This window comes from Erithacus rubecula, assembly GCF_903797595.1.
Source record: "Erithacus rubecula genome assembly, chromosome: 25".
NCBI lineage: Eukaryota > Metazoa > Chordata > Aves > Passeriformes > Muscicapidae > Erithacus > Erithacus rubecula.
In genome coordinates, this window is record NC_136677.1 from 6404412 (window position 1) to 6429109 (window position 24698).

The following is a 24698-nucleotide window of genomic DNA, read 5'->3' on the forward strand; positions in this document are numbered from 1 at the left end:
CACCCCCACTACAATGGGCACAGATCTCACCAGTGACCTGCACAGGGCTGAGCCCCCATCAGCAGCATCTCCTATACACAGGAGTCCCAGAGGATCAGACAAAAGGAGTTTTCCCAAGCTTTAAAGTGCTGTGGCAAGACCTGCTAAAGCTGCAAATCCCAAAGACCTTAATGATCCATACTGCAGCCACAGGAGGGGCCCTCTAGAATCAGCAGAGCTTGTTGAAATAACTAAATCAAAATGCAAATAAATAAACAAACAGGCAAATAAATCAAGAAGCAGATAAATAAACAGCACTCTCCCTGCTTGCCCCATTCCCAGCAGGAAGCCTGGAGTGACAGTGGAGCAGGGCAGGGGAGCCAAAGAGAAGGCAAGGGCTGCAGCACCAGTGCTCTGCCTCAAGTTCTCTTTTGGCATGGAAGGGCCTGGGCACAGTGAAAGTAATTAATGCACCCTGAAAAGATCCCAGCAGGCTTGTTCCAAGCATTTCCTCATCTGGTTACCAGGACAATATGTTCTTTAAGCTAAATATACCATACCAGCACCAAGGATATTTTGGGAGAATTCTGCATGGTAGAAGAAGGGACTAAAATTCAAGTAGAGCTAAAATTGTACCTGAGGAGCCTTTGCTGGAATGGTGACTTCATTTTTCAGATTTCTGAACAAAGATGACACCTGGCCATTAGGTGTGTGTTTAACCTCCCTCTGTCTGTTAATGCCTATTTTAGAGATGTAAATTCACACACGGAGGGAATAGTGACTGTTCCCTCAGAAGCAAAAGGCAGGATGACAACACAAGCCAAGACTTAATTTTACAAATGTCAAGTGTGCCCAGACCATCACCCACAGCAGCCTCTGACACCACACTGTGACTTTTTCAGGCACCTGTGTCCACCTGCTGCAGAAATCCCTCCCCTGCAGGTGAACTTCTCAGTACAGGAACTGATTTTGGCTTCCAGATCCCAAACCACAAGCCAGATTTGAAGCAGACAGGTACCTCAGCCTCATCCCAGCAGGGAACCAAAGGAGATTTCCACTCACAGGATGCAACAGCAGCAACACTAAAGTTCTCCTAATGGCAGTTAATTACTGTGGTTTCCTGCAATTACAACAACAGACTGGATGGCACATGTGGTTTGCATTAAGAGCCATAGAGGCTCACCTGGGTCAGCTCCTGGTGGTGTCCAGCAGCTTTGGGAAAGTCAGGAGGAGGAGGGGACAAGCACAGGGTGACAGGATATTCCTGCATCCTCATCCAGGGAGCCTCTGGTGCCTGGGTTATCCAGCTGAGCACACAGCCCTTTCCAGTGCCTCATTCCTAGGCAGGTAACAAGAATCACTCCTCAGTGTGATTTTAGTCCTTTTCTGAGCCAAGGGGTGTTCAGCCAGTGATTCCAGAAAACCTCCCTGCAGGCAGCTACAATCCAGTGCCAGGTGCTGCCTGGGAACCCCCAGCTCTGCAGTGGACACTGCACATGCCTCCCAGAACAATCCCCCCCTTCCCTCTGCTTTCTCCAACACCAGGTGGTTCCAGTGCAAAGGGCTGCAAATGTGGCTGCCTCACCAAAGGGGACCCCAGCACATTTCATCACCACAGCAGCCAAAGGAATTCATTCCAGTCCTTCCAGAGCATCTCTTCAGCTGGTTTGAAGGGTTTATTGCATCTCCCAGGGCTTGTTAACTGCTTAATTCTCTGCCATCACGAGAAAGTAGAAGTTCTATGGTTTTCAAAACATTTTTATTCATCCTCACATGAGGCATATTGCTTTTCCTATCATCTTGTTGGGTGTTTTGTTTGTTTTTGGATTTTTTTTGTTGGTGGTGGTTTTTTTTAGTATTTTGTCATGTTCTCTCCCTGGGCTTTGTGAGGCTTGCTTGTGTTGTGGTTTGTTGGGTTTTTTTGTTTTTGTTTTTTTTTCCCCCTTAGCACATTACTGGAACCAGAAGTGTTTGTTCAGCCTGGGGCACAAGGCCTCCCACCAAGCCCCCCTCTGGCACTGGCATTTTCCCAAAACACAGCAGTGGGGTGCAGGTCCCACCAGGCCCTGGGGCTGGACAATGGCCCAGAGAACCCAAAATGCTGCTCCTCACTGAATTCCACACACAGCAGAGCCACAAGGGAGCTCAACCCCCAGGGGCAGGGAAGCCTGAGTGCCCAGCTCTGCCTCAGCAGTGACACCAACATGCAGAGTCAGCAGCCTTGGGACACACATGGGAAACCCACAGCTGGGTTACAGAAGGTTAAAGGCTCTTTTCAGCCATCAGGTGAAATGCAGGTGGAGGAGCTCAGCCCTGGCTGCCCAGGCTGCCTTTGGGAACAGCAGAGAACACACACACCCAGCACAGCACAAACTGTGCCACTGCAGCAGGATGAGCTCTTTTCTTGGAATTCTGGGCCTGGCCAAGACTGACAACTTCCAGACATCTGGAACTAGCCATAAATCCCAACCCCTTGCCATTAATGCAGAATTATGCAAAAAACTAATAGGGAATACCCCCTCTTGAAGAAATACAGTTGCTTTTACTCCAATAATTCCCTATTTTAACTCAATTTTAGAACTGTTAGGGTTGGAAAGGACCTCTCAGATCATCAAGGACATTTTGCAAAAAACTGTCCAAGTATTTCCTTAAAAAAAAAACCCAATAATATTTCAGCCTGTGACTTCTACATTTCTCATTTTTCTCTCCACCTTAGACAAGGGTGTGAAGTATCAGAGGAGAGAGGTTAAGGATTTTCTCTTTATTGCTGCATGATGAGCTCCCTGTCACACAATATTGTACCTGCACAAACCCTTCCACAGGCACACCAACCCCACCAGCCCCTGCACATTCAGAAAAACATCAAACTTTAAAAGACTCCCTTCACAGGACTTTTGTCTCACTCCCAAATCCCCATCCTCATGTTTGAAGCACCAAATGAAATACAAGACCAAACAGACATTTTCTTTCCAAGATGCCCAAGAGCAGGCTGGCTGGGGCAGTGGAAGGTGTCCCTGCCTGTGGCAGCAGAGGGGATTGGGTGGGATTTGAGGTCCCTTCCAACCCAAACCAGTCTGGGATTCTGTGATTCTTCAGGTCCCTGTCCCTCATTTGAGTCATCAGCCACATGTACATCACCCACAGTGATGAGCTGGGGAAAGTCCAAGCTGCTGCTCACACAGCTTTATCTGGAGTGGGACTTTTGCACCTAGGAAGTGCAGAGTGGATCACAACCCAGAGCTGGATCCTGACCCATGCAGGGCTCACAGTGCCATCCATCAGCACCAGACTCTGCTTCCTCAGCCTGAATTGTCTTTTATGGCAGCTGAGGCAGGACTGTGGAGGCAAAGTGCAGAGTTCAGGCCTGGCAGTGTGAGGCAGGCAGGGCAGGGGGCTGGGCAGCTCCATCAGCAGATCAGCACCATCCCTGCTGGGCCAGGACAGCCAGAGCTGCAGGGATCCTCTGCCACCAGCCAGGATGGACAGGCACAGCCCACCCCACCCTGCTCCCAGGGCTCAGCTTTAACTGTCTGTAACACAAAATATCACACAATCATCAAGGCTGGAAAGGCTCTGAGTGCAACTGCTTTCTAAACACAGCCACAGCTGAATCACATCCCCAGGTGCTACAGCCCCACAGCTTTTAAATACCTGGGCAGTTCCAGTACTTGACAACTCCTTCAGTGAAGGAATTTTTCCTAATATCCAACAAGACACTAATACTCAGATTTGGCCAGTGTGATAGACCAATTACACTCCCTCCAATAAACTGACTGGGGGAAATCTTTTCCCTGTGCTAAGAACAGTAGGATAAGAGCACAAGCAATTCCTGTACTGACTGGAACATTTTTCCTCATGTTTGTTCCCCCCACAGCTGTAGTGTTTTGAAATGCAAATTAATTTTCAACTCCCAACTGTCCTCAGGGTCACTCAGGCACAAAGAATCCTCTCCTCTTGCAGCAGCAGGCTGGGCAAGGGAGAAGGGAGAGACAAACTGGGTCTTTTTGAAGAGCAAAGGCTTGTGTTCCCTGCCCAGCAGCCCCAAGGATGTCCCCCTAAACAAGGATTCTCCACAGGATCCCATGTACCCCTTTGCAATGCTGACCCCATACCCAATAATCTCGAGCTGCAGCAACTCAGAGGGCAGATGGTAAAGCAGTAACAGTGTCTGTTGTGGTTGGAAATTTGCCCAAAATAGCTCAAAACTATTTGCCTTTGAAAGTATCAACTTGTGTCCAGTTATTTTGTGCAGCAGGGAAGCTCTGCAGCAAGGGCAGCTCTCTGCTCATCCCCAATTTGGGTCAACTGTTCCCTTCTTTTCCAGGCTGCTGGATCTGCCTTTGATGTCACACCAGGCTGGTGTGCAAACACACTCATCACCACATCCAGGGGGACCTCAGGCACCTAAACCACTCTGGCTTGCCACAGTTCAACATCAGAAATGTTCAGACTTGGGATGCAAACCCAACCCAAGGAAAAAAATGAACACGGGGGAACACAGAGGGAAATTTATTTAATTCCTACATGGCACTGGATGTCACATGCTAACCTGTGCTGGCACTTAGATAAATACTATTTGATATTTATATCCCACTACTAATCTCCCAAGTACCTCCTGGGTATTAGGAATTTACTTTGTGGCACCCTGGGGGCAGATACAGGTTATTAGTTTGGTTGTACAAGCCTGGAGATGGAATGGGAGATAACAAACAAGTTCCCCAAGGCCAAAAATTTGTGGCAGGGACAGGTTTGAGCTGCCAGCCCAGGGCCAGAACTCTGTGCAGCTGTGACCATTCTTTTGAATTTAAAAATTACTATAAACCAGGAAATACCAAAAGGAAACTGGTTTTGGCATGTTTGAGGCTGCCTGGTTTCAACATACTGAAAATTCAATTGAAAAAGGGACAGCCAGGACAGCAGGATGGAGGTAAGGGATGCCTAAGATTACCTGGGACAGCAGTTCCACAGCATTCCTGCTCCAGAATTCAAATTTAAAACCTTTTCCCCCTCATTTACATCTGTGTGCACAGAGCTATGAAGTACAGGAGTCACTCAGGTGCAAGTGAAAATGCTGAGAGAGGCCAGTGCTTCTTCAGTGCTAACACTACTGTGAGGCAGAGCAGGAGCATTTCCAGTGTCCCCAGTTAGGTGGCCTTGTCAGGAAACAAGATCCATCCCTGATTTGTGAGCTGCAGCTCCATATTTAAACAACCAAGCCCAGATACCCAGGAGAGCTTTAAAGAAATTACTGGATGAGTAAGGGTGCATTGTTTTTCTTGCAGTGCTGATGGAGAAGTTAGCATTCCCTCTTTAAAATACACCTGGAATGGGGCAGAGAAGGTGAATCACCTCCAGATATTCCCACTGCTTGGGTAACAAGTGTAAAGGAGACAGGGACTTTAAGGGACTTGCCAAAGTCACACTAGAAACGTCTCAGCAGAAAAGAGAACTGCAAACAAAAACTTCAGAATGAAGATTTGTGTCCTTATCACTGACTGCTTTAGACATACAAATACTTTAAAATAGAGACAGAAAGAAAACTGGGATACCAGGATGCTAGAGCTCAACCTACTTGGAGGTTTGAAACTTTTCAGTTCATTCAGACTTGTCAGCTTGGATACTTTGAAAATACGTATGAAAGCACAAAGATGCCTCAGGGGTTCATTCCCAGAGTGAGCACATCTAACACAACCCCCAGAACCAGAGCCAACATTCCCTGCCCCTGCTGGCATGGCTGTGGCCCATGTCACCATTCTGAGGGAAATGTCACACACACATCACATACAACCAACACTTCAATAAACCTTTGTACAGGAACAAGTTGTTACTGCCTGAACAAACCCAGGGATGTGGCTGCCAGCAATCAAGGCATAACAATTCCAAACATACCTGGGAATCACAGACCAGGCTGCTGAGCTGCCACAGACCTCCATGGCAGCTGCAGGTAAAAACTGAGGGTCTACTTCACATAGAAGCTCTGCAAATATTCCCAAGTCTTTCTGAAGAGAAAATCTTGGAGCAAAGCCATTTGGAGCAGTGATTTCACCTGAAATTCACTGAATCCCAGACAGCTTTGGGTTGCAAGAGACCTTAAAGCTCCCTCAGTCCCATCCCTGCCATGCACAGGGACAGGGACATGGCAATAACAGGGAGTGGGAACTGGTCACATTCACTCTCTTGGAGTTCAAACGGTAAGAAAAACTAAAATTACTTAATCTGTAAGACTCAGCTGTCCTGAATTCCCAATCAAGGCTTCCTTCAGCATGGCAAAGATTTCAATCCAGCCAGGCAGCCTTCTCTTATAATGACAATTCTGAGCTGCTGAAAGGGCTCCTCACATCAAAACCAGGAGCCAAAGGGGTGCCAGATTGCCAAACCTGTGCTTGAGCTGAGGGAGCCAGGCTTTCAGAGATCCCAGCCCAGAGGCTGCCAAGATCTCATTCCTTGTATTCTCTGTTCTGGTACCAGCTCCCTCTATACCCAGCTCTGCCATAAATGACTATCAGAGGCAAATGCACCACCCAGCTGCAGGGACAGGATGGCTCCAAGGGATGGATAACTCCAGAGTCCCCCAAACAAGCCAGGATGTCACCAGGAACCCCAAGGTGCTGCTATGGACCTTTCTGAAGAGCATCAGAACCAGCACAGGACAATAAAACCACCCCTGGCAAACCCTTGCTGCTCCTGCACACTATATAAAGGAATGCATATCCTCTATCTGCTATTTTCTGCTATTCTCTTCCATTTTTAAAATTCAATTCTACCCACCTATCCAAATTAATTCTGAATAAGCATGGGGAACTGGAAGAATAGGAAGGACACAGAGCAAGATCAGGTGAGTTAGTGAACTTTGGCTTTTGTAGGCACTTACATCTTCAGAAGAAGTCAATGTCTCTTGCTAACCACACAGCATGGGTATTTGATAAAAATTTTAAAATCATGCATCAATCTTTCACTATAGGAAACTTATGAATTAAAAATTTCATTTGTGAATTTATCTTTTCCAGTCACATAAGCTGATGATGTATGAATATGACAAAGGCATAGAGATACAAAAAATGTCATGTGCCATTAACCTACCAAAGCCTCTGTGGATACAGCTGGTTGTGTGATGGGTATCTCTGCAGGTGAATCCTGACACCAAGGCTGGCCTGTGCTTCAGTCCAATGGCTAAGGGAGAAAGGGTCATTCCCAACAAGTGACAGACAACAGGAACACCTCTGGCTTGGAAGAACAAACAGTGTCCCCACCTCTGCAGTCAGTCCAAGCAATCCCAGCAGCATTTGAAAAAGAGGACATTGTTAAGTAACCCCTCACATGCTGCAGCTCAGGGGTCCCTCACTCACAGAACAGCAAAGTGGCTTTTCCCTGCTGGGTGCTGACCCACCCAGCTCTGTGCTGACCCACCCTGCTGGGTGCTGACCCACCCAGCTCTGTGCTGACCCACCCTGCTGGGTGCTGACCCACCCTGCTCTGTACTGACCCTTCCTGCTGGGTGCTGACCCATCCCACCCCTGGGAGCAGCCCCAGCCCTGCCTGGGCTCCCATGGGCATTGTGGCTCCACCTGGCCCCTTGTCCTTCCAGCAGCACATCAAGAGCATGCCCAGCTCCCTGAGCCTCTCCTGCAGACCAGCCCCACTCACTCCCACCCATGTCACCTCCCAGGAGCCGTGGGGAGCTCCCTGGCCAAACATTCCAAGGCAGGAACCAGAGCATGGTGCAGCTGCTGCAATGCAGCATTCCAGAAGCTCCCACACTGCACAAACATCTCTGCCAGCACAATCCTGTTAATTGGGGTCTACATTTAAGTTCTATTTAGTTTCCTTCAAGAGAGAAAAACTTGGGGGGGTAAAAAAATCTCTGCCTACAAAGGGAGCAAGAACAAGGTCTCTTCAGGAGCCAGGGACTGGGGTGGTTTGCTCTATCTCACAACTCCATGCAGCTGTGACAGCACACAGGGAATGGCTGGAGCTGTGTCAGGGCAGGGTCAGGCTGCATTTAGGGAAAGGTTCTTCCCTCCCCAGAGGGGCTGGCACTGCCCAGGCTCCCCAGGGAAGGGGCACAGCCCCGAGGCTGCCAGAGCTGCAGGAGGGTTGGACAGCACTGCCAGGGATGCTCAGGGTGGGATTGTTGGGCTGCCTGTGCAGGCCAGGAGCTGGGCCAGATGATCCTTGTGGTGCCTCCCAACTCAGAATACCCTGTGGATCTGTAAAACAAACCAGCAAGGCAGGTGGCAACTGCACCAAGCCCACTGGGAGCATTTCTGAGGGCAATGGAGAAACAGCAGCTCCCTGCTGAGCCTGGTGTGCTGCCAAGTGAGGTTCCCTGGCAGGGAAGCACACCAAGCCCAGCAGCAGCCAAGAGATGAGTAAGGCACTGCATGGGAGCCAGACAGGACTCTTCAGGCAGGCTCCACGGGGTGTCTGGAGAAATACTGTGCAAACCAACATACTTAAAGGGAGCATTAGGACAGGCTCTGCCAACAGACAAGTCCAAAATCCCTCATATCAAAACTGGTTTTACTCCTGCAGGTCCCAGCCCATCATTCAGCACTGACATGTGACAAGAGAGAAGAAAAGGACACCCTGCTGAGACTTTCACTGGAAGCAACACACCTATGCATACCCAGCCCCATGCCCAGGAGCCTTATGACTCCCAGTCCCCTCTTTCCCAAGCAGCTTGGAGCACAGATGATTTTGAAAAATAATCCTGTGATCTGCCCATGACTCAGAGCCTCACCAAAGAGACTGGACAGCAATGCTTCCTTCCCTCCTTCCCCTCACCTCCAAGGGCTTTTGGGGAAGGACTGCTTGTCACCTCATGGAGGTGTAACTCCTACCCTGGAAGGGCTCCAGCAGCGTTTGTACAGCTCAGAGTGTCAGCACAAACCAAACTGGAACTGAAAGCAAACACACCAAACCCAACCCCCAGGACACTGCCCAGCACTCACCACAATCCCCACCATGAATCACCAGAACACAGGAGGGTTTCAGGGGCACTGCTCATCCCTTACATGGCTATTGCAAATACTTGTTAAATCCTCACCTCCCTCCCTGTAGCTGCTCAGTGTCCCTGCTCAGCCCACACAGGAGCTCAGGAGAATGACAAGCCACATCCTGCCAGGGAGCAGCACCACCAGACTGCTGCTGCACTCCTGCCTTCCCCAGACAGCCTTCCCTAGGGAGAAACCTGAGTACAGACATATCCTACCCTGCTCTGCAGAGCTGCAGTTGTGTCCCACCAGGCTGGGAGGCACCTTCCAGCAGGGAGAGCATGGCTGCAGCACAGACCCATCCCAAACCTCAGGCAGCCACCACAAATGTTCTGCCAGGCCAGGACTGGGCAAGTGCAGCACGTGGAGCTCTGCAGAATGGCATGCCAGGGCTATAACCAGGGCACATTCCTGCATCACTTTCCTCCTGTGCTCCCAGGCCAAATCTATCCTCCTCCCCAGAGCAGCTCCGAGGATGCAGAACGAGGGATTACGTGCTGAGCCCACAGAAAGACAAGGTACTGCACTAAGTGAAACATCTCCTCTGTGCTTGTAAATCCCCTCTGGGTACACAGCAAACACCTTCTTCTCCTGCTAGGCAACTGGGACAGATGCCTCAGTGGAGGGTTTATTAAAAAAATGTTACACTTATTGCAGTTTTTGTCCTTATCCCTTTTATTCTCTCGTTCTGCTTCCTGCTCACTAAAAATGAGCACAGTTCCAGAGATTCATGAGTAAAGAATTTGGGCTGCTCATGCTGTTTCTCAGCAAATTCTTGAAGATTTGTCATCTCCACAAAGCTAGTAACTAAGAAAATTCTTAGCATCCAGTTTGTTTCAATATTGCATTTTTGAGGTGCACATGATGCCTGGTCACTCACTGCAATCACTAGTGGCATTTGCCCCTTCAGACCAAATTATTAATATTTTTGGGGATTGGGATTATTTTGGGGCATTGACCCAACAAAACTATAATGAGCTTAAACAAACCAATGAATGTCCTGGGTTCTTTTTGTTCTTCTGAACTCCCATGTTCTAAGTTGTGTTTCCAAAATATCACCAGAGTACCACACACAGACTTCAGCCAGAGTGTGCTATGAGCCTCTGCAAAAAGCACTTGATGTTCTGATTATGAGAAGCAGCTTCATTAATTCACCTCAGACCTCTTTCAGCAGGTCAGCACTGCAAGAAGCTCCACAGATGAGCTACAGTAATGCTGCAGGAGATCTTAAAATGCTGTGCATGCACAGAGCTCAACTTGCAGAGACCCAAAAATATCTGCAGGAGCCCCATGGTGGGGATGACATCACTTGGAATATAGGTCATGGAGCTGAACCACACAGAAAACAACAATCCTGCTGTGGGAAATGGAGCCATGCCCCTGCCAGCAACACTCAAACTGGATCTGCTTTACTCCAGGGAGATAGGAAAGGGTGATTAAATCAAGGGTGAAAGCAGCTGGTGACTCCTGAGCTGAGGGACCTCATTAGCCCAGCCCAGAATGTGTCACCCCAATGTGTGGGATGGTGGGGAGAGACCAGAACAAGAACAGAGCTCCCAGAGACCATCAAACAAGAACCTCCAGTGGAGTTAAAGCAGTTTAGTTCAGCTCAGGATGTGTCTTTGAATGCTAAATAAACCACTCCTTGAAGGCAGGGGAAGAAGTCAGTGCAGGGGGCAGGGACAAGCTTTGGGCAATGCTGCCTTGTGCCTAAGGAAAACAGACAGGAGGGCTGGGGATGAAAGTGAATTCCCTCCTTCCCTTCAGTGAGCTCACCCTGCTGGCATGGCTCCTGCCCTCCAAGAGTGCTCCCACTGCATGCACAGAAAACCAGCTCCAGAGCCAGCCAGTGCTGTGAATTACCTACTCCTGATGCAGCTCCACATGGGTCACTGTCTGTTCCTGACTCCAAACCATCTCCAGTGCTTTTCAAGCCCCAATAAGGATCTCTACTGGTTCCAACTGAGCCAATGAGCCTTGCCACAGCTCTGACTCCATAAGGACAAGCACATACTCTGCTCCAGCTGGTAGTGAAACATATCAGGTGAGGGAGTGCACATCACTGTTACCAACCAAATCAGCTGGAAAAAGAGCAGAAATTACTCCCTGCCCTTTACCAACCCTTTTTCAAAAGGCATCTGAACAAACAAGGTGTCTGAAGACTCACTGAAAACAACTTTAACACAGAAACTCCTTCTTTGCCCCACACATCCTGTCACTTCTCCCTCTGCCTGCACACAAAAGCTGGGAGACATCAGATGGACAACTGTGGCACAAGAGATCTGCTGTAAAGCCACCCAACAGATCCCACCACTGCTTTCCTGGTGGCCTTAACTCCTGGGCACACCACGTAGAGCCAACAGCTGCTCCAGGCTGGGCTCCCAAATATCCCTGGCTGTGGGTTCCCAACAGGAATGGCCAAGCCTGGGGACCTGGGACAGCATCCCAGTGCTCTGGCTGCTCCTCAGCACTGCAGGACCCTGCACTGCAGGAGGCACAGGCAAAGGGCAGGAAAGAGCCTGTGAAATCAAAGTCCATCCCAGGAAGAGTGGTAACAACTGTGTAATTTTTTTCTTGCAATGGAGAGGTTTTCTCCTCTGCCTTACTGAATTGTTAATGGGGAGGGAAAAAGGACTCTGAACAGAGAGGAAAAAGCAGCTGTGAGGAAACACTATATCCAGTTAATTCCTGTAAATCATGTGAAACCCAAGGAAAAGGCAGATGAAGGATTTACACAACAAATTATGCTAGAATCATACAAAGGCACTGAGTTAAAAGAGGTGTAGGGGTTTAACACGCCTGTTAATTAACCACTGATATTGACATACAAATAAAACTTATATTCCTGAAAAAAAATTATTTGAAGACTTGAAGAGGTTGGAAACCCATCTGCAGGAGCTGCAGCCACATTCCATGCTCCCTCATCAACCACAGTGCTTCCCATGCCAAAGCATGTCTGCTTCTCACCAGCCTCAGCTTCCCTTCCATGAATTTGTGTCACAGTGTGTCCCCCAGCAGGCCCCTGAGCAGCCTGGCAGACCCCCAGGAGAGGAGAGCTCAGGAGCAGGCTGTTCCTTACCATCATGGCCAGAGTTGAGCAGGTGCTCCCCCAGGTCACAGCCAAACACCCTTTCCTTGAGGATCCCCCGCTGCTTCAGCTTCTGCTTCGTTGGGCGCGACTTCATGAATGTCCTGAGGAAGGTGATGAGCTTCCCGTGCTTCTTTGACACTGCACAAGACAAGAAACAAACCACTTCACTCCACACCTGGCAAGCACTGAGCAGAACTCCTTCTACAGAGCACAGAGCTGTACTGACATTCATATCAATTATTTACAGGAACAGATTTTCCAAGGTTCAACGCTAAGCAGAGACTTGGCTTTTGTCCCAACCCTGGGCTAGTGCAGAGTTACCAGGACCAACACAAAGAAGGACCAACACCTTTCTCTGCAAGGAGCTTCAGGCAGGAGCCACCTGGGGGGCTGATGGTGGGCAGCACCTGGGAAGGGCAATTTCATCTCTGGGAAAGGCAATGAGGCTCAGCTGAGAAATCTGGTAATCTCCTTGTGCAAACCACTGTGGAATCTACACACAGAAATAAAGCTTTGTGAGTGGCCCTCGTTCTGCTGTGAGGCCCCTCCAGAACAAAGGGCTGACTGTACTCTCTGAGGCTGAGCAGGTGCAGCTCCCTGGGAGCCCAACCTGCCCTCCCAGCACATCAGGGCCTCCCTGCACCTGCACAGGCACTGCCCTGAGCCTCAGCCACTCCTCTCTCAAGCCATCACAAAACAAGAACACAGAAACAGTCAATGAGGTTGGAAAAGCCCTCCAAGGCTGTTGAATCCAACCTGTGCCAAATCCCCACTCTGTCCCCCTGTCCAGAGCACTGAGTACCACATCCAGGTGTCCCCTGGACACCTCCAGGGATGAGGACTCCAGCATCCAGTCCACTGAACAGGTCACTGAGGCAGCTGATTGAAGAGATGCAGTTTATCCCCTCTGGAATCAACACAAGCAGCCTCCAAAGAGATGAGAAGTGGCTCAGGAGCCACCTTCCAAGCTCCTGCTCTGTCTCCCTGGGCTGAGCTGGGGAAGCTGGTCCCTCTGTAAAAGCACCTGCTCAGGAGCTGCATCCCAGTGCAAGGCAAGGAGAGCAGTGGGTGACACCAGTGACCTGCCCGGGAGAGAAGCTGCTCAGGTTGAACGGGAGAAGAACAATGCCCTGGAATGTCAATGTTCCTCCAGAGGCCCCGGCAGCCTCCCAACAAAAGTGCCACTGTGTAACGATTTAAAAGCAGTTTAATTCAACAGAAGAGCTCTGTTGAAGGAACAAACCGCTGGGTACAAAGGGCCATGCTTTGTAAGGAAGCCTTTGCAGCTCGGGAAGTCAAAGGCTCCTGCAGCAGCAGCAATCCCCTCCCCTGCTCCTCCCTTTCATCCCAGACAGAAAAGCAGGGCTCGTACATTCCATCTGCATTAAACCCACAAATACTGCAATCAAGTATCAACGGAGTAACACCTTCCAAAGCAGCAAAGACCCCTGGGGACAAAGGTTCATCCCCTCAGGGCCACCTCTGCTGCCCAAGGAAATGTGCAATACAGAGAGCAGCTCTGAAAGTGGGACTCAGCAAAGCAGAGATGGATGGGCACTGCTTCACTCAGGGGCTCCTTCAACCAGGGAACATGGAAAACCTTGTCCCAAGATCGTGGTTACACCCACAACACTTCAGGATGCTTTAATCCCTTCAAAAAGCTGAATATTTCTGCTTCCATTTTACCAGGCATTGACATGGTCCCTCTATTGATATATATAATAAACCTAATATATTTATACTTATACCTATAACAAACCTGATTCCACTGACCTTAACAAATTTGTACTGACGTGAGAAAAGCAAAATTCTTCTGCACAAAGTCTCCTGTAGCAGTACAACACCAAACTGATCCTCAGCACCACCTGAATATCTGAAATCCCAAAATCTCCACCAAACCCCACATCTGCATCCTCAGCAATCAAACACAATTTACTTAACCACAGGAGCCTTGAGCATGACAAACTGTGGCTGTGGGGGCTTTAATTAAAGGAGTTTTTGCAGTTTGATGGGGTTTTTTAATTGCATGCAATAAAGGAACATATTGTGCTGACATGCCAAACAAAGTTAGGATAGGGTTTGGTTGTATCCATTGCAGGAAAAGAAGGGCTCATTTATCACCTCCTAACAGCAGGGCTCAAGGATAAATGGAGACAGTCTGATCCTGACTTGTGTGGAATTCCCAAGGTTAGCACCCTGGGGTTGGAGGTGAGAGACCTGAGACAGATGCTTTTACAACAGGCAAACAGAGCACCCACTAATCCAAATAAAGCAATCATTAATATGTGTGTATTCACTTGAATAATTTCACATTCTGTATACTATATACCTTGCTTGACTTAATGAAAAATGAGCCCATCAGAGAATGGATTTTAAATGAAGAAAAATGTATCCAATTTAGTACTGAAGAAATTCTACTACTAATGCAGATCAACAAGTGACTTTTGGGTGCCACCTCAGCTCTAAAACCAGATAAACTGTAATGGATGCACTTCCATGGTCCAAAGATGTACTTGGTATTGGCAGCAGTGACCAGAAAAGCAACCCGAGTTTTTAAAACACAATAAATCTGCTCTGCCTTTAAGCCACTCAGCACAGGTTAAAATAGTTGTCCTGCTTTCTGCACCATTAAGCAGACTCCCACAAACTCCCTGCCACAGACAAGTGGTGCAGCAGGCAAGGACTCTGTGAGGGCAGGTTCAGCCAGCAGAAATTCCCCTGTGCCCAGCCTGTGGAAGTGTTAGCTGGGCTCCTTGGTCACCCAGAGCCTGTTCAGTTCACCCCAGAGCAGTGCGTGCCCTGCACAGCCTCTGAACCCAGCTCCCAGGGCTGTACCCACGCAGAATGATTCACCCGGGCTTCAGCTGGGAGGGGAGAACAAGAGAGGAGCAAGAAAATCCAACAGTCATCTCCCTGCTGACAGGCTATTAAGGAGAACAAAAGCAGGTAGGTGTCTGGGAGGGATGAGCTGTGCTGCTGAGCTGTGGGAGCTGCCTCCTGCAGCACCATGGAAGGTGGGACCCCTCCTCTGGCATTACCCACCCTCCAACCACGAGCACATCCTGAGGGATTCCCTCCTGCTGCATTCTGCTTTAGGGGAATGCAGCACAGCAGCCCCAGGCTCTGGATAACATTACTGTCCCACCTAATATAAAGCAGGGACATGATAGAGCTGATCCACTCACAGCTTGCATCTCCACATGAGGTGCTCATGGTAATAAATTTGGGAACAAGCATTACTAACAGACAATTCCAAATGGTTGCTGTGCTTTAAGTTACCAACTGAAAGCCAAACCAAACTAAACAAAAATTCCAACATTTGTCCATATTATTTTCCACCTCATACTTAACCACTATAAAATACACTGTTTACCAAGAAACTGAGACTTTCCTAGAAAGAGTAAGGGCTGCATTTCCTCAGAAAGGCAGATTTGGCTTAATATCCTGGCCTGAAGAAGCAAAGAGAAATTCTCCATCCAGTGGACAGAGCCTGGCTGCAAAAAACCCCACATGAAACCCAACTGAAAAACCCCACCTGAGTCTGGATCATTTCTGAAGTTTTGCTGGCACAAATGTGTCAATTAGGAGCATGCAAAAATCTCCCCTCCTTTGCTGTCATAACTGTGCTGGCCAAAGGCTTTACGGGGTGGGAAGGGGGGAAAGGAAAAGGGATCCTTGTGCCAGGTAGTTCATTGTGGCTTTGGGAAGCTGCCCAGTGCCTTCCCCAGGAGTATTTATGAATCAGACAGTGCTGCTGATGCTACACCACTAGCACTGGTGGTGCAAGGGAAGCTCCAAATCCCCCTGACACTGCTAAAAGCTATTAAATAACACTCACTTCATTAACAGTGGGACTCCTTCACCCTCAGGACATGCTTTCTGCAGCTTTACTGGAGAGCTGTGATCAGCTCTTCATCACCTTCACACTCCTGGACAGCCCAACTCACCCTCCTGGAAGGTCACAGGGACTCCTTGGGATTTGCTGAGAATTCCTGAGCTCAGCCCACAATGGCACTCCTGGGTGTCCCCACACCAGGAGCTCAGCTCACAGTGGCACTCCTGGGTGTCCCCACACCAGGAGCTCACTCAGCCCACAGTGGCACTACTGGGTGTCCCCACACCAGGAGTTCAGCCCATGGTGGCACTCCTGGGTGTCCCCACACTGTTCTCTCAGGCTGAGCTGAGCCACTGACGTGACTTGGATTAGGAATAATCTGCTGCCCTTGATGCTCTTAGGGCAGAGCTGGGCCAGCCCAGGTGAGACTGCCCAGAACTGACCTGCTCCCCCTGGTCCTGATCCCTCCTGGGTCCCATGGATTCCTTAGGGATGCAGTTATTTGGGACTCACAGCACACTCCAACACCACCACGTGGCTCAGCCCAAACTCCACGAGTGATGTCTGGCCACAAAATCCTTCCCAAGATCACTGCAATATTTAATTTTAAGTGCCCAAAGTGCTGCCCACAGAAGGAAAAGTAGGATGGCAAAGAGCACTGGCTCCTTCTGATTCCTTGGCTTTGGATCACAGAAAAAAAACAGGAAAAACTTTTAACAAACAAACACAGCCTTACTGTGTCCCCAGATTTGCTCTGCTCAGCAAGAAAGGTCCCATGAGGCAAAGGCTCGAGAACAAAACACAACCCTGCAGCAGGGCAGCATCTCCCAGCTGACTCATCCCAGAGGCCAGGGGACACCCAGGCAAATGGTGACCTGGCAACACATTGTAAACTCGGAATCCCAGAGTGGTTTGGGCTGGAAGGGACCTTTAAGCTCATCTTGCTCCAAACTCCTGCCTCTGGCAAGGACACCTTCCACTAGAGCAGGCTGGTCCAAGCTCCATCCAGGGCAAAGGCAGCTTCCTCCAGGACACCCTCCCAAACTCCCTGCCTGTTCCCTGCAGCCTCATTAGCCCTTGCCAAGGGCAAACAAGCCCCTGCCCCACGAGCCAAGAGCACCTGTCCCATTCCCTGCTGGCAGCATTCATATGTGGGGTTTGATGAAATCCCCTTCTCAGGGTTAGAGCACCATGTTTTCTGATGCAGGGTTTGCAAACCTGGACTCCAAGAGAATAATCTTGAGGGTGTTTGCTGACCCACATTCCCAGCACATGGGCAGCCTGTTTGCCTCTGTTATTTCCAGTGATTTTACAGGTCACAGCACCCAGCTGGCCCCCGCTGGGAGCCTGGTGCTCAGACCAAAGCAACAACACATGTGGCTGCAGAGCTCCACAGCAATCAGCAAACTGCACTGGCAGGCACAAAATCAAAGATGGGAAAAGGTGTGGGAATGCCATACAGAAAAGCATTACAAAACAAAAGTGAAATTCATCCTCTCTGAAGGGAGATTTACAGCAAACCAGGCAAAATTTTTCCAGGCTATTAGTCCCTCCAGAGCCATTCTCTTCTAAAATTAAACTGCTGCAGGAGAGAAGAAGCAACAGACTCTTCTAAAAAAAAAGAGCAGCACCAGGAATCAGGAGAAGAGGAGCTGGGGTTGTTCTTGCCACACATTCCCTGTGCTCCTTCCTGATTCTGCACACTCAGGACCCCACTGAAGGGTGGGAGCTGAGTGAGGCCAGTCCCCACACAGCATCAGTATCCTGACCCCTCCTGAAAACATCTGCCAGTACACTCAGTATCCATCCCCTCACACTTGGAAAAACCCTCTCTGCAGACCCACATCTCACCAAGCAGAAACGATACCAAGCCAAGAACTGAGTCACATCTCCCAGTTCTCTGTCATGTTCCTTAGCAACAAGACACTTTCCTCCTTCCCTCCTGCCACAGCACATTCTATTTTGGAAGCTCATTTACACAGCCCTAAAAACCCCAAGCAGAATGTGGAACCACGCATCACCAAGCACCATCCCTTAGTCCTTGAACAGGATGCTGGGTTTGAAGAAGGACCAACCAACACAGCAATAATCTCACTAATCTCTATACTGGGCTCACTTAGCAGGTATAAAGATTTTCAAGTGATAATTTTAAATTCCATAGATATGAGAGTCTAAAAATATCTTTCTATCTCCAATAACTTTCATAAATGTGTACTGACTGGTTTGTCACAAACAAGAGCAAAATAAATGTGTGTTTTCTGATCCTGCAGCATTTCTCTTGTGCCAGGCTGCCATCAGTTAAGGCTGGGCTCTGAAGTGAAGAAATACGTTAAAGGTGATTGATTTTAGTGTCATTTGATAAAAACCATTCAAATTAACTAAGACAAGAATCAGGAGAGATTTCCAGCTACCACGAGAGCCCCACATATATGGAGAGTAAAGTAGGTCATTGATAAGAGCTGGTGCTGTTTATTCACAAAGCCTGGTAATAAGGAAGCTGCAAGTCTTGCATCTGCCCAGGCTCCTGCAGCCATCCTTTGGGCAGAGTCTGTGCAATGACCTCAGCACAAATCCAGCTGTTCCCCATCCCTGGCAACAGCAGTCCTCAGCCCAGGTTGGCTCCCCTTGGTCAGCACAGGAATATCTGGCACCAGAGATCCACCAGGCTGGCAACTCTCAATTACACAATTCCTTCAGCTTCTGCTGCATCTGGGTCTGGTCACTCCTCTGCCAGAAACAGGACACTGCAAATCCAAAAGCTACCAGCATAGTGGCTACTTCCATTTAACAAAAATCACATGTGGTGCACGAGGATCATCAACAGTGTGAATTGCCAAGAAGTTTCTTTATGGCCATGAGAAAACACAGACATGAACCAGGAGCTAATGGACAACATCCTCTTCCTGTGCTCTTCTGCCAATTTTTTTGTGTGTTTGCAATGGCTTAAGAATGATAACCACCAGGTTAGTCTGATGCAAAAGTCTATCACCCATGTCTGGTACCAAGAAATCTGTGCTATTTCCCAGCCTTAAGACATGACTGATCTTTGCACAGAATCTAAGGCAATAATGGTGCACTGAGATGATACAACCTGACCTCCTGAACAAACAGACCCCAGGACATCTTTGAATGCATCTCTGAAGGACAGCACACCTGCCCCAGGGCAGTGGTCCATGGCCAGAAGATATAAATCAGGTATTTATGTAGCTGAAGGCTAACAGAGACATGAGAGAGGTTTCAAAGGTTCCAGGGCCAGCAAGGTCAATCTATTAATTCTATTAACAAGTTTAAATTGTATTTTAGAAAAAAACAACAGTGCTGACTAACAGAGTCCCAGTGATGATGCAGCAGGGACAGGCTGGGACAGGCACTGAGGGAGGAAATAATGATGAATGAGGCTGTGGTGCAAAGGAAACCAGTTATTAGATGCCCAACCTGGAAGAGGACTGGGAGGCAAAAACAAACCGATAGAGGTTTAGCACACGTGGCAGTGGGGTCAGCAGCTCAGCTGACACAAAGAGGTCACAGGGCCAGCAGCAAAACTGGGAGACAAGAGGAGCAAACTGGAAAACATGGAGTTAGGAGAAAAATAACCAGAGGGACACTTGAAATATCTTTTTTCTCTTTCATTCTAGCTAAATATCTGTGTTCTAGCAGAGCTTAAGGCAGTCCTTTTGCTTATCACATCTACCTTGGAGACTGAGGAAAGTCTTTAGAAAGGCTGCTCTGACTCAGGTAACCATCACAGGCAGAACTGAACACCAGACCTGCCCATCAGGGAGACAGTGTCAGCCTCCCACCCAATTCACTTTGGCACATCAGGATTGTTTAACCTCCCGTGGCCAAGCACACACCACACCCAAAGCTGTGAGATCTGACAACAAAACGTGCCTGTGTGCAACACTTCATTCCCACTGAAGAGAATGTGACACTGTGACTGGAGGGTACCTCTGACACACAATTCACATGGTTTGAGAAGAAACCCAATTTCAGAACGACCCCAAAGGTTGTGGTGATGTGGCCCATGAAGGGTGTTACTGGCTAAAGGAATTTCTAGAACCCAGCTGGGGCAGCAGCATTAAGGGTAAGCATGAACACCAAGAAGCAGCACCCTGTGCTAGATAACTCTGCAGACACTTGCACCCCAGGGAGAAACGGAAGAATGCTCAGTGTCACCTGGGCATCAGGTGACAACAGAGCAGGGCCATCTCTGCCAGAAGCTTCTCCAACTCACCAGTCATCACCAACAGGAATGTGATCCACAGAGAGACAGTGACAGCAATGCCACACATTCCCTGCTGGAGGTGACTGGAGCTGCTAAATCCACACAGATGGAACTGCCTAATGGACAACCTCACCCTCTCTTTAGGACAGCCTAAACCAAACATTTGTTTGTCCCGACCCCAGCGGCCATGGCCTCAGAGAAGTCAACAGCTGACTGCTCCCAAACTCACACTCTGTTGAAGGCAAAGTGCCTTTGCTGTGCCCAGTTCACAGCCCAGCTATGCTCCATGCAGCTCCTTCCCTGATTAAAACACTTCCCACCAGCCCCGTGGAGCTGCAGCTCAGCCGAGCCTGGCCCACGCAATCCTGCAAGCGGCAGCAGCACTGCAGGAGATCTTCCAAAACCTGACAGTAACCCAAGCTGCCCTGCATCACATCAAATGCTCTGGACACAGGCAGGCAGCCCAGAGCCTTCCCAAGGCAGCCCAGGTGTGGATCAGCCCCAGTGTGGATCAGCCCGGCAGCACCGCGCTCCTCCAGCCCGGCGCTGGGAGGAGGAGAGCCATGGAAAGGATCTGACAGCAGCCAACAAACACCCCAGTGCAATACTCAGGAGCTTGGCAGATGGAGCCCAAAGCCACAGCAAGAGGGTGTTTGCTCTTACATAAGGCCTTGGGAAGGCACGGGGTAGAACAAACCCCTTGGATCCCACGTGGAAGGAGGCCCGGGCCAAGGCACAGTGCCTCGCTGTTCCCGATGCCCAGGGCACAGTTTTTGCCTCAGTCCTTGCCTACAGGCTGTCCTAAGGTAGGTGGCAGCCCCAGTATGCCAGGGAACATCCCTGCTACTCTCCCAGTCCCTTCCCAAAGCCTCTCTCATTTTCACTGGCCCGAGGGCAGGTGTGTGCAGCCCAGAGCAGTCACTTCTGAGCTGCAGTGTCCTAGCCTTCCAGACTGACAGGCCCTGCTTCTTCTCCTGTTTACAGCCCTGACTTCCCAAACTGTTCATACTTTAGCTATTAACCCCTGCATCCAGCCCTGAGACGATTCTGCCTCTGGAAGTCAAGTTTCCACTCACCTGGAGTGGAAACGAAAAAAATACTGAAGAGCATGACCACACTTTTCACTCACATTACAGTCACTTTATACAGCTCAAGAAAAATACAACAGCTATAAGAGGATAAAAATTACGTTTTCATATGAATCCTCCTTGCACAACTAAAGAAGTGCAAAAAACTTCACTGAAAGTGAAAATTGGATGTAAAAGTTTGGGGATTTGAGGTGAATTAAATCTGCTTTTTAAGACTTAGGAATGCAGATAATGTATTGTTTTGCCTGCTTTATATTCTTTTCCTTTCACTTCCCACTGCAGGGCTTTGATTTCAAATGAGCTTCTTTTATCAAGCCTGTATGGTGCCCAGAACAAAGGAAGAGTGGAAAGGAAAGGCCTCCTGTCTTCTCTGTCACAAATAATCAGATGCTGCAGGGCATTTAGTCCTTAAAATGGGCTCTGGCTTTTAGGAGGTTTTCTGAACAAATATGAACAGACGAGCCGTGGCTACTTGCAAAGTGTCTACTGTGATCACAGTAACGTCTCTCCCTGGGAATTTTATTTTCCAGAGTGTGCATTCCCTGCCCCAGGGCTCCAGCAAACAACAGGCTGTCTGTTTTCAATAGGAAGCCCCTTTCTCCCGACCACAGCATCGATAATATTAATGCTTAGGGATGTGCCAGTCTGGGGAGGGAGGGAAGACAAAAGGATAAAGTGGATATGCAAAAATCTATTGAAATTTAAATTGTAGACATTTCCCTCTGTCAGCTGCCTCTTTGGGAGGGAGGTACACATCTGAGAGGGAGGCACTGAATTCCAACCCTGCAGCCCCAGCACCATGGCTGGGGTACGGGGGTCTGCACACTGGAATTCCTTCCCTGCTGGGACCCAGCTGGGGACCCTCTCTCAAATGATCCTGGACATGAAACAGGCTCCCTTTAACAGCTCCAGTTTGCTACACCCTCATGACCCAAGAACAAATCCAATAAAACCGTTTACAGCCATGGACCCAGTGCGGAGCAAGGTGGAATAGAAACCTCAAGGCAGAGATCAGTTAGAGGGAAACAAAAGTAAACAATTAACAAGGAGGGGGAGAGGAGTAAGTATGTGAATTTAATCGGTACTTGGTGACCAAGCCAGAGAACTTGCCCAGGGGCACGGATCCCCGAGGATCTTCTCCCACTGCAGAAGCACAGGTCTGTAAGCAGCAGCCAGGGATGAGAGAGACATTCCTGACACCAGGTATATTCTACCTGGCTGGAAACAAGACCCCAGGCAGGGAGGCACCTGAGCACCCCAGAGCATCCCCCCGTGCAGGAACAGCTCTGACACCCAGCACAGCCCAGCGCCCCTGGGCACAACCAGGCGGTGCCAAGTACCACCAAATCATGGAACGGTTTGGCTTGGAATAGACTTTAAAGCCCATCCAGGGCCACCCCTGCCATGGCAGGGACACCTTCTCCTGTCCCAGCTGCTCCAAACCCCATCCAGCCTGGCCTTGGGCACTGCCAGGGATCCAGGGGCAGCCACAGCTGCTCTGGGCACCTGTGCCCGGGAACAATTCCTGCCCAACATCCAGTGTAATGTACCAAGAGCCTCCTTCCCGACGCACCACCACCACCGGGAAAAAAGAATCCTCATCCAAAGGCACCCATTCCCCGCACAGACATTGAGTACCTGGCAAGTTACTAAGCAACAAGTGGCGCAGACACCCCCGCGCCGTGCCCGCGCCCCGGGCCGGGCGGCCCGGCCATCGCTGCTCACCTGGCCCCGCTCCCGGCCGGGTGTCCCGCTGGCTGGCCCCGCTCCCAGCCGGGCTGCGCTCGCCTCCGCCGGCCCTCGCAGCCTCTGCGGCTCTGCCAAGCCCCTCCCCGGCTCCTCCTCCGCAGGTGCCTCCTTCCTTCCCTCCTCCCCGCTTCCCTCCCGCCGCCGCCCCTCCCGGGCCGGGCAAAGGGCGCGGGGTGCCCGGGGCGGCACGGAGGGCAGCACACGGCTGCTCGTCTGGAGAAGGTCTAAAATACCTAACAAAATGCCAGACACAAACATCTAAAAAGGGGGTGTTGAGAAGATGAATCAGGCTGTGCAATAAGAGGAACGCGCAGTTCCAGCCGAAGGTGAGAGGAAACTTCCCCGAGCAGTGATCAAGCGCTGAACAGATTGTCCAGAGCGGCTGTGGAGTGTCCCTCAATGGAGCTATTCCAGAGCCACTGGACACAATGCTGTGCTCTGGGATGGCCCTGCCGGATCAGGGAGCCGGGACCTGGTGACCCTCTGAGGTCCCTTCCAGCCTGACCCATCTGGGATTCTGTGACAATCTGGTCGCTGCCTTTGCTCCATGTAACCTCCGCCATGGGGACAGCCCAGTGCCACTCCCTCGGCCTGTCAGCACCTGCAGGAAACACACCGGCCAGCAAAGCTGCACTCACCTTTACCCACCTCCTCCTTCCTTGCTCCTTCACTCCACAAAAACTGCCCAGGACACTGGTGAGGGCCACAGCCCAGCCCCAGCAGGACAGAGCTCAGGGGCACATCTGTGCCCCCATCCCTACCCCCAGTCACTGCTCCCCTGCAGATCCCGAGGCCACGCTGCAGATGTGTCTCGGCGTGTCCAGAGGAAGGGAGGGACACTGGGCACGCCTGGGTGCTCAGACAAGCGTGTCCCAGCTTGCAGAGGGGACAGAGGCTGGCCCAGGGCCCTGGGGACCGTGTCCCTGCTAGTGACATCCAGGAGCAATGCCCCCTCCACTGTTTGCACTGAACTGAATCGATGGTCAGATCACTGAAAACAAACCCAATTAGAAACTCTCTGGGAGTTCTGCTGTTGGAAAGCAAAGCCAAATGACAGGATCATTTCCCAGTGACCCAGTTCCAGCAAGCTCCAGCCCAGGGCAGAGCACAGAGACCCTGGGACTCAACCCACCCCAGCACTGCCATCCCTGCTCAGGCTCGGCCAGCACCTGGAGCAGGGACAAGAGCCAGGAGGGCAGGGAGCCTCAGCCAAGGCTTTTCCTAGTGCCAGTGAAGCTGTGACCTTGTGCCTTTACTGCAGGTTTGGGGGATAAGGTCATTGTGCTGCTCCCCCATTAGCACCACTACATCAATCCCAGTAATTGCTGTCACTCACTGTAAAATGTGGGCTTGCCTGCTAAAGGTGGGCAACCTCAGGGTCAGAAGGATTAGGGAAGAATTTGTCTCTCCATCTGAAGACATCTTGATAAGCAGAAGGGGAAAACTCATTTCTTTGGGTGCTCATGCTTTCTGCTCTGTGCTATTTTCAAAACAGTTTGCTGACTCACATCTCCTGACAATCCTGTTCTCCAGCTACTCCCTACACTTGGTATTCACTGCTGGACTTGTTTGGCCTGGACAAGGAGCTCACTATCACACCAGGGTTTACCTCAGCAGCCAAGCACGACCCCTAAATCCATTTCTCTCTGAATAATTACAAGCACAAACCCTTCTCCCTGGTAGCAGCTCACCATTCTGGGAATGTTCTTCCTATCAAACCCATTGATCAAAGCTGGGA

The 24698-nt window shown here is 50.0% G+C and overlaps 1 protein-coding gene across 5 annotated transcripts in view; it reads right to left on the reverse strand.

The window, feature by feature from the left end:
* Nucleotides 1-24698, reverse strand: part of ARHGAP32 (Rho GTPase activating protein 32) — a 236236-nt gene that overhangs the window by 25070 nt on the left and 186468 nt on the right. For 4 of the 5 annotated variants that reach the window (XM_079326642.1, XM_079326640.1, XM_079326641.1 and 1 more), the window contains one exon: nt 12052-12201. In XM_079326642.1, coding sequence (XP_079182768.1) covers nt 12052-12201 — 150 coding nt within the window. Of the gene's footprint in view, nt 1-12051; nt 12202-22936; nt 23028-24698 lie in introns of those variants that run through there. The other variant, XM_079326644.1, reaches the window with a different exon arrangement.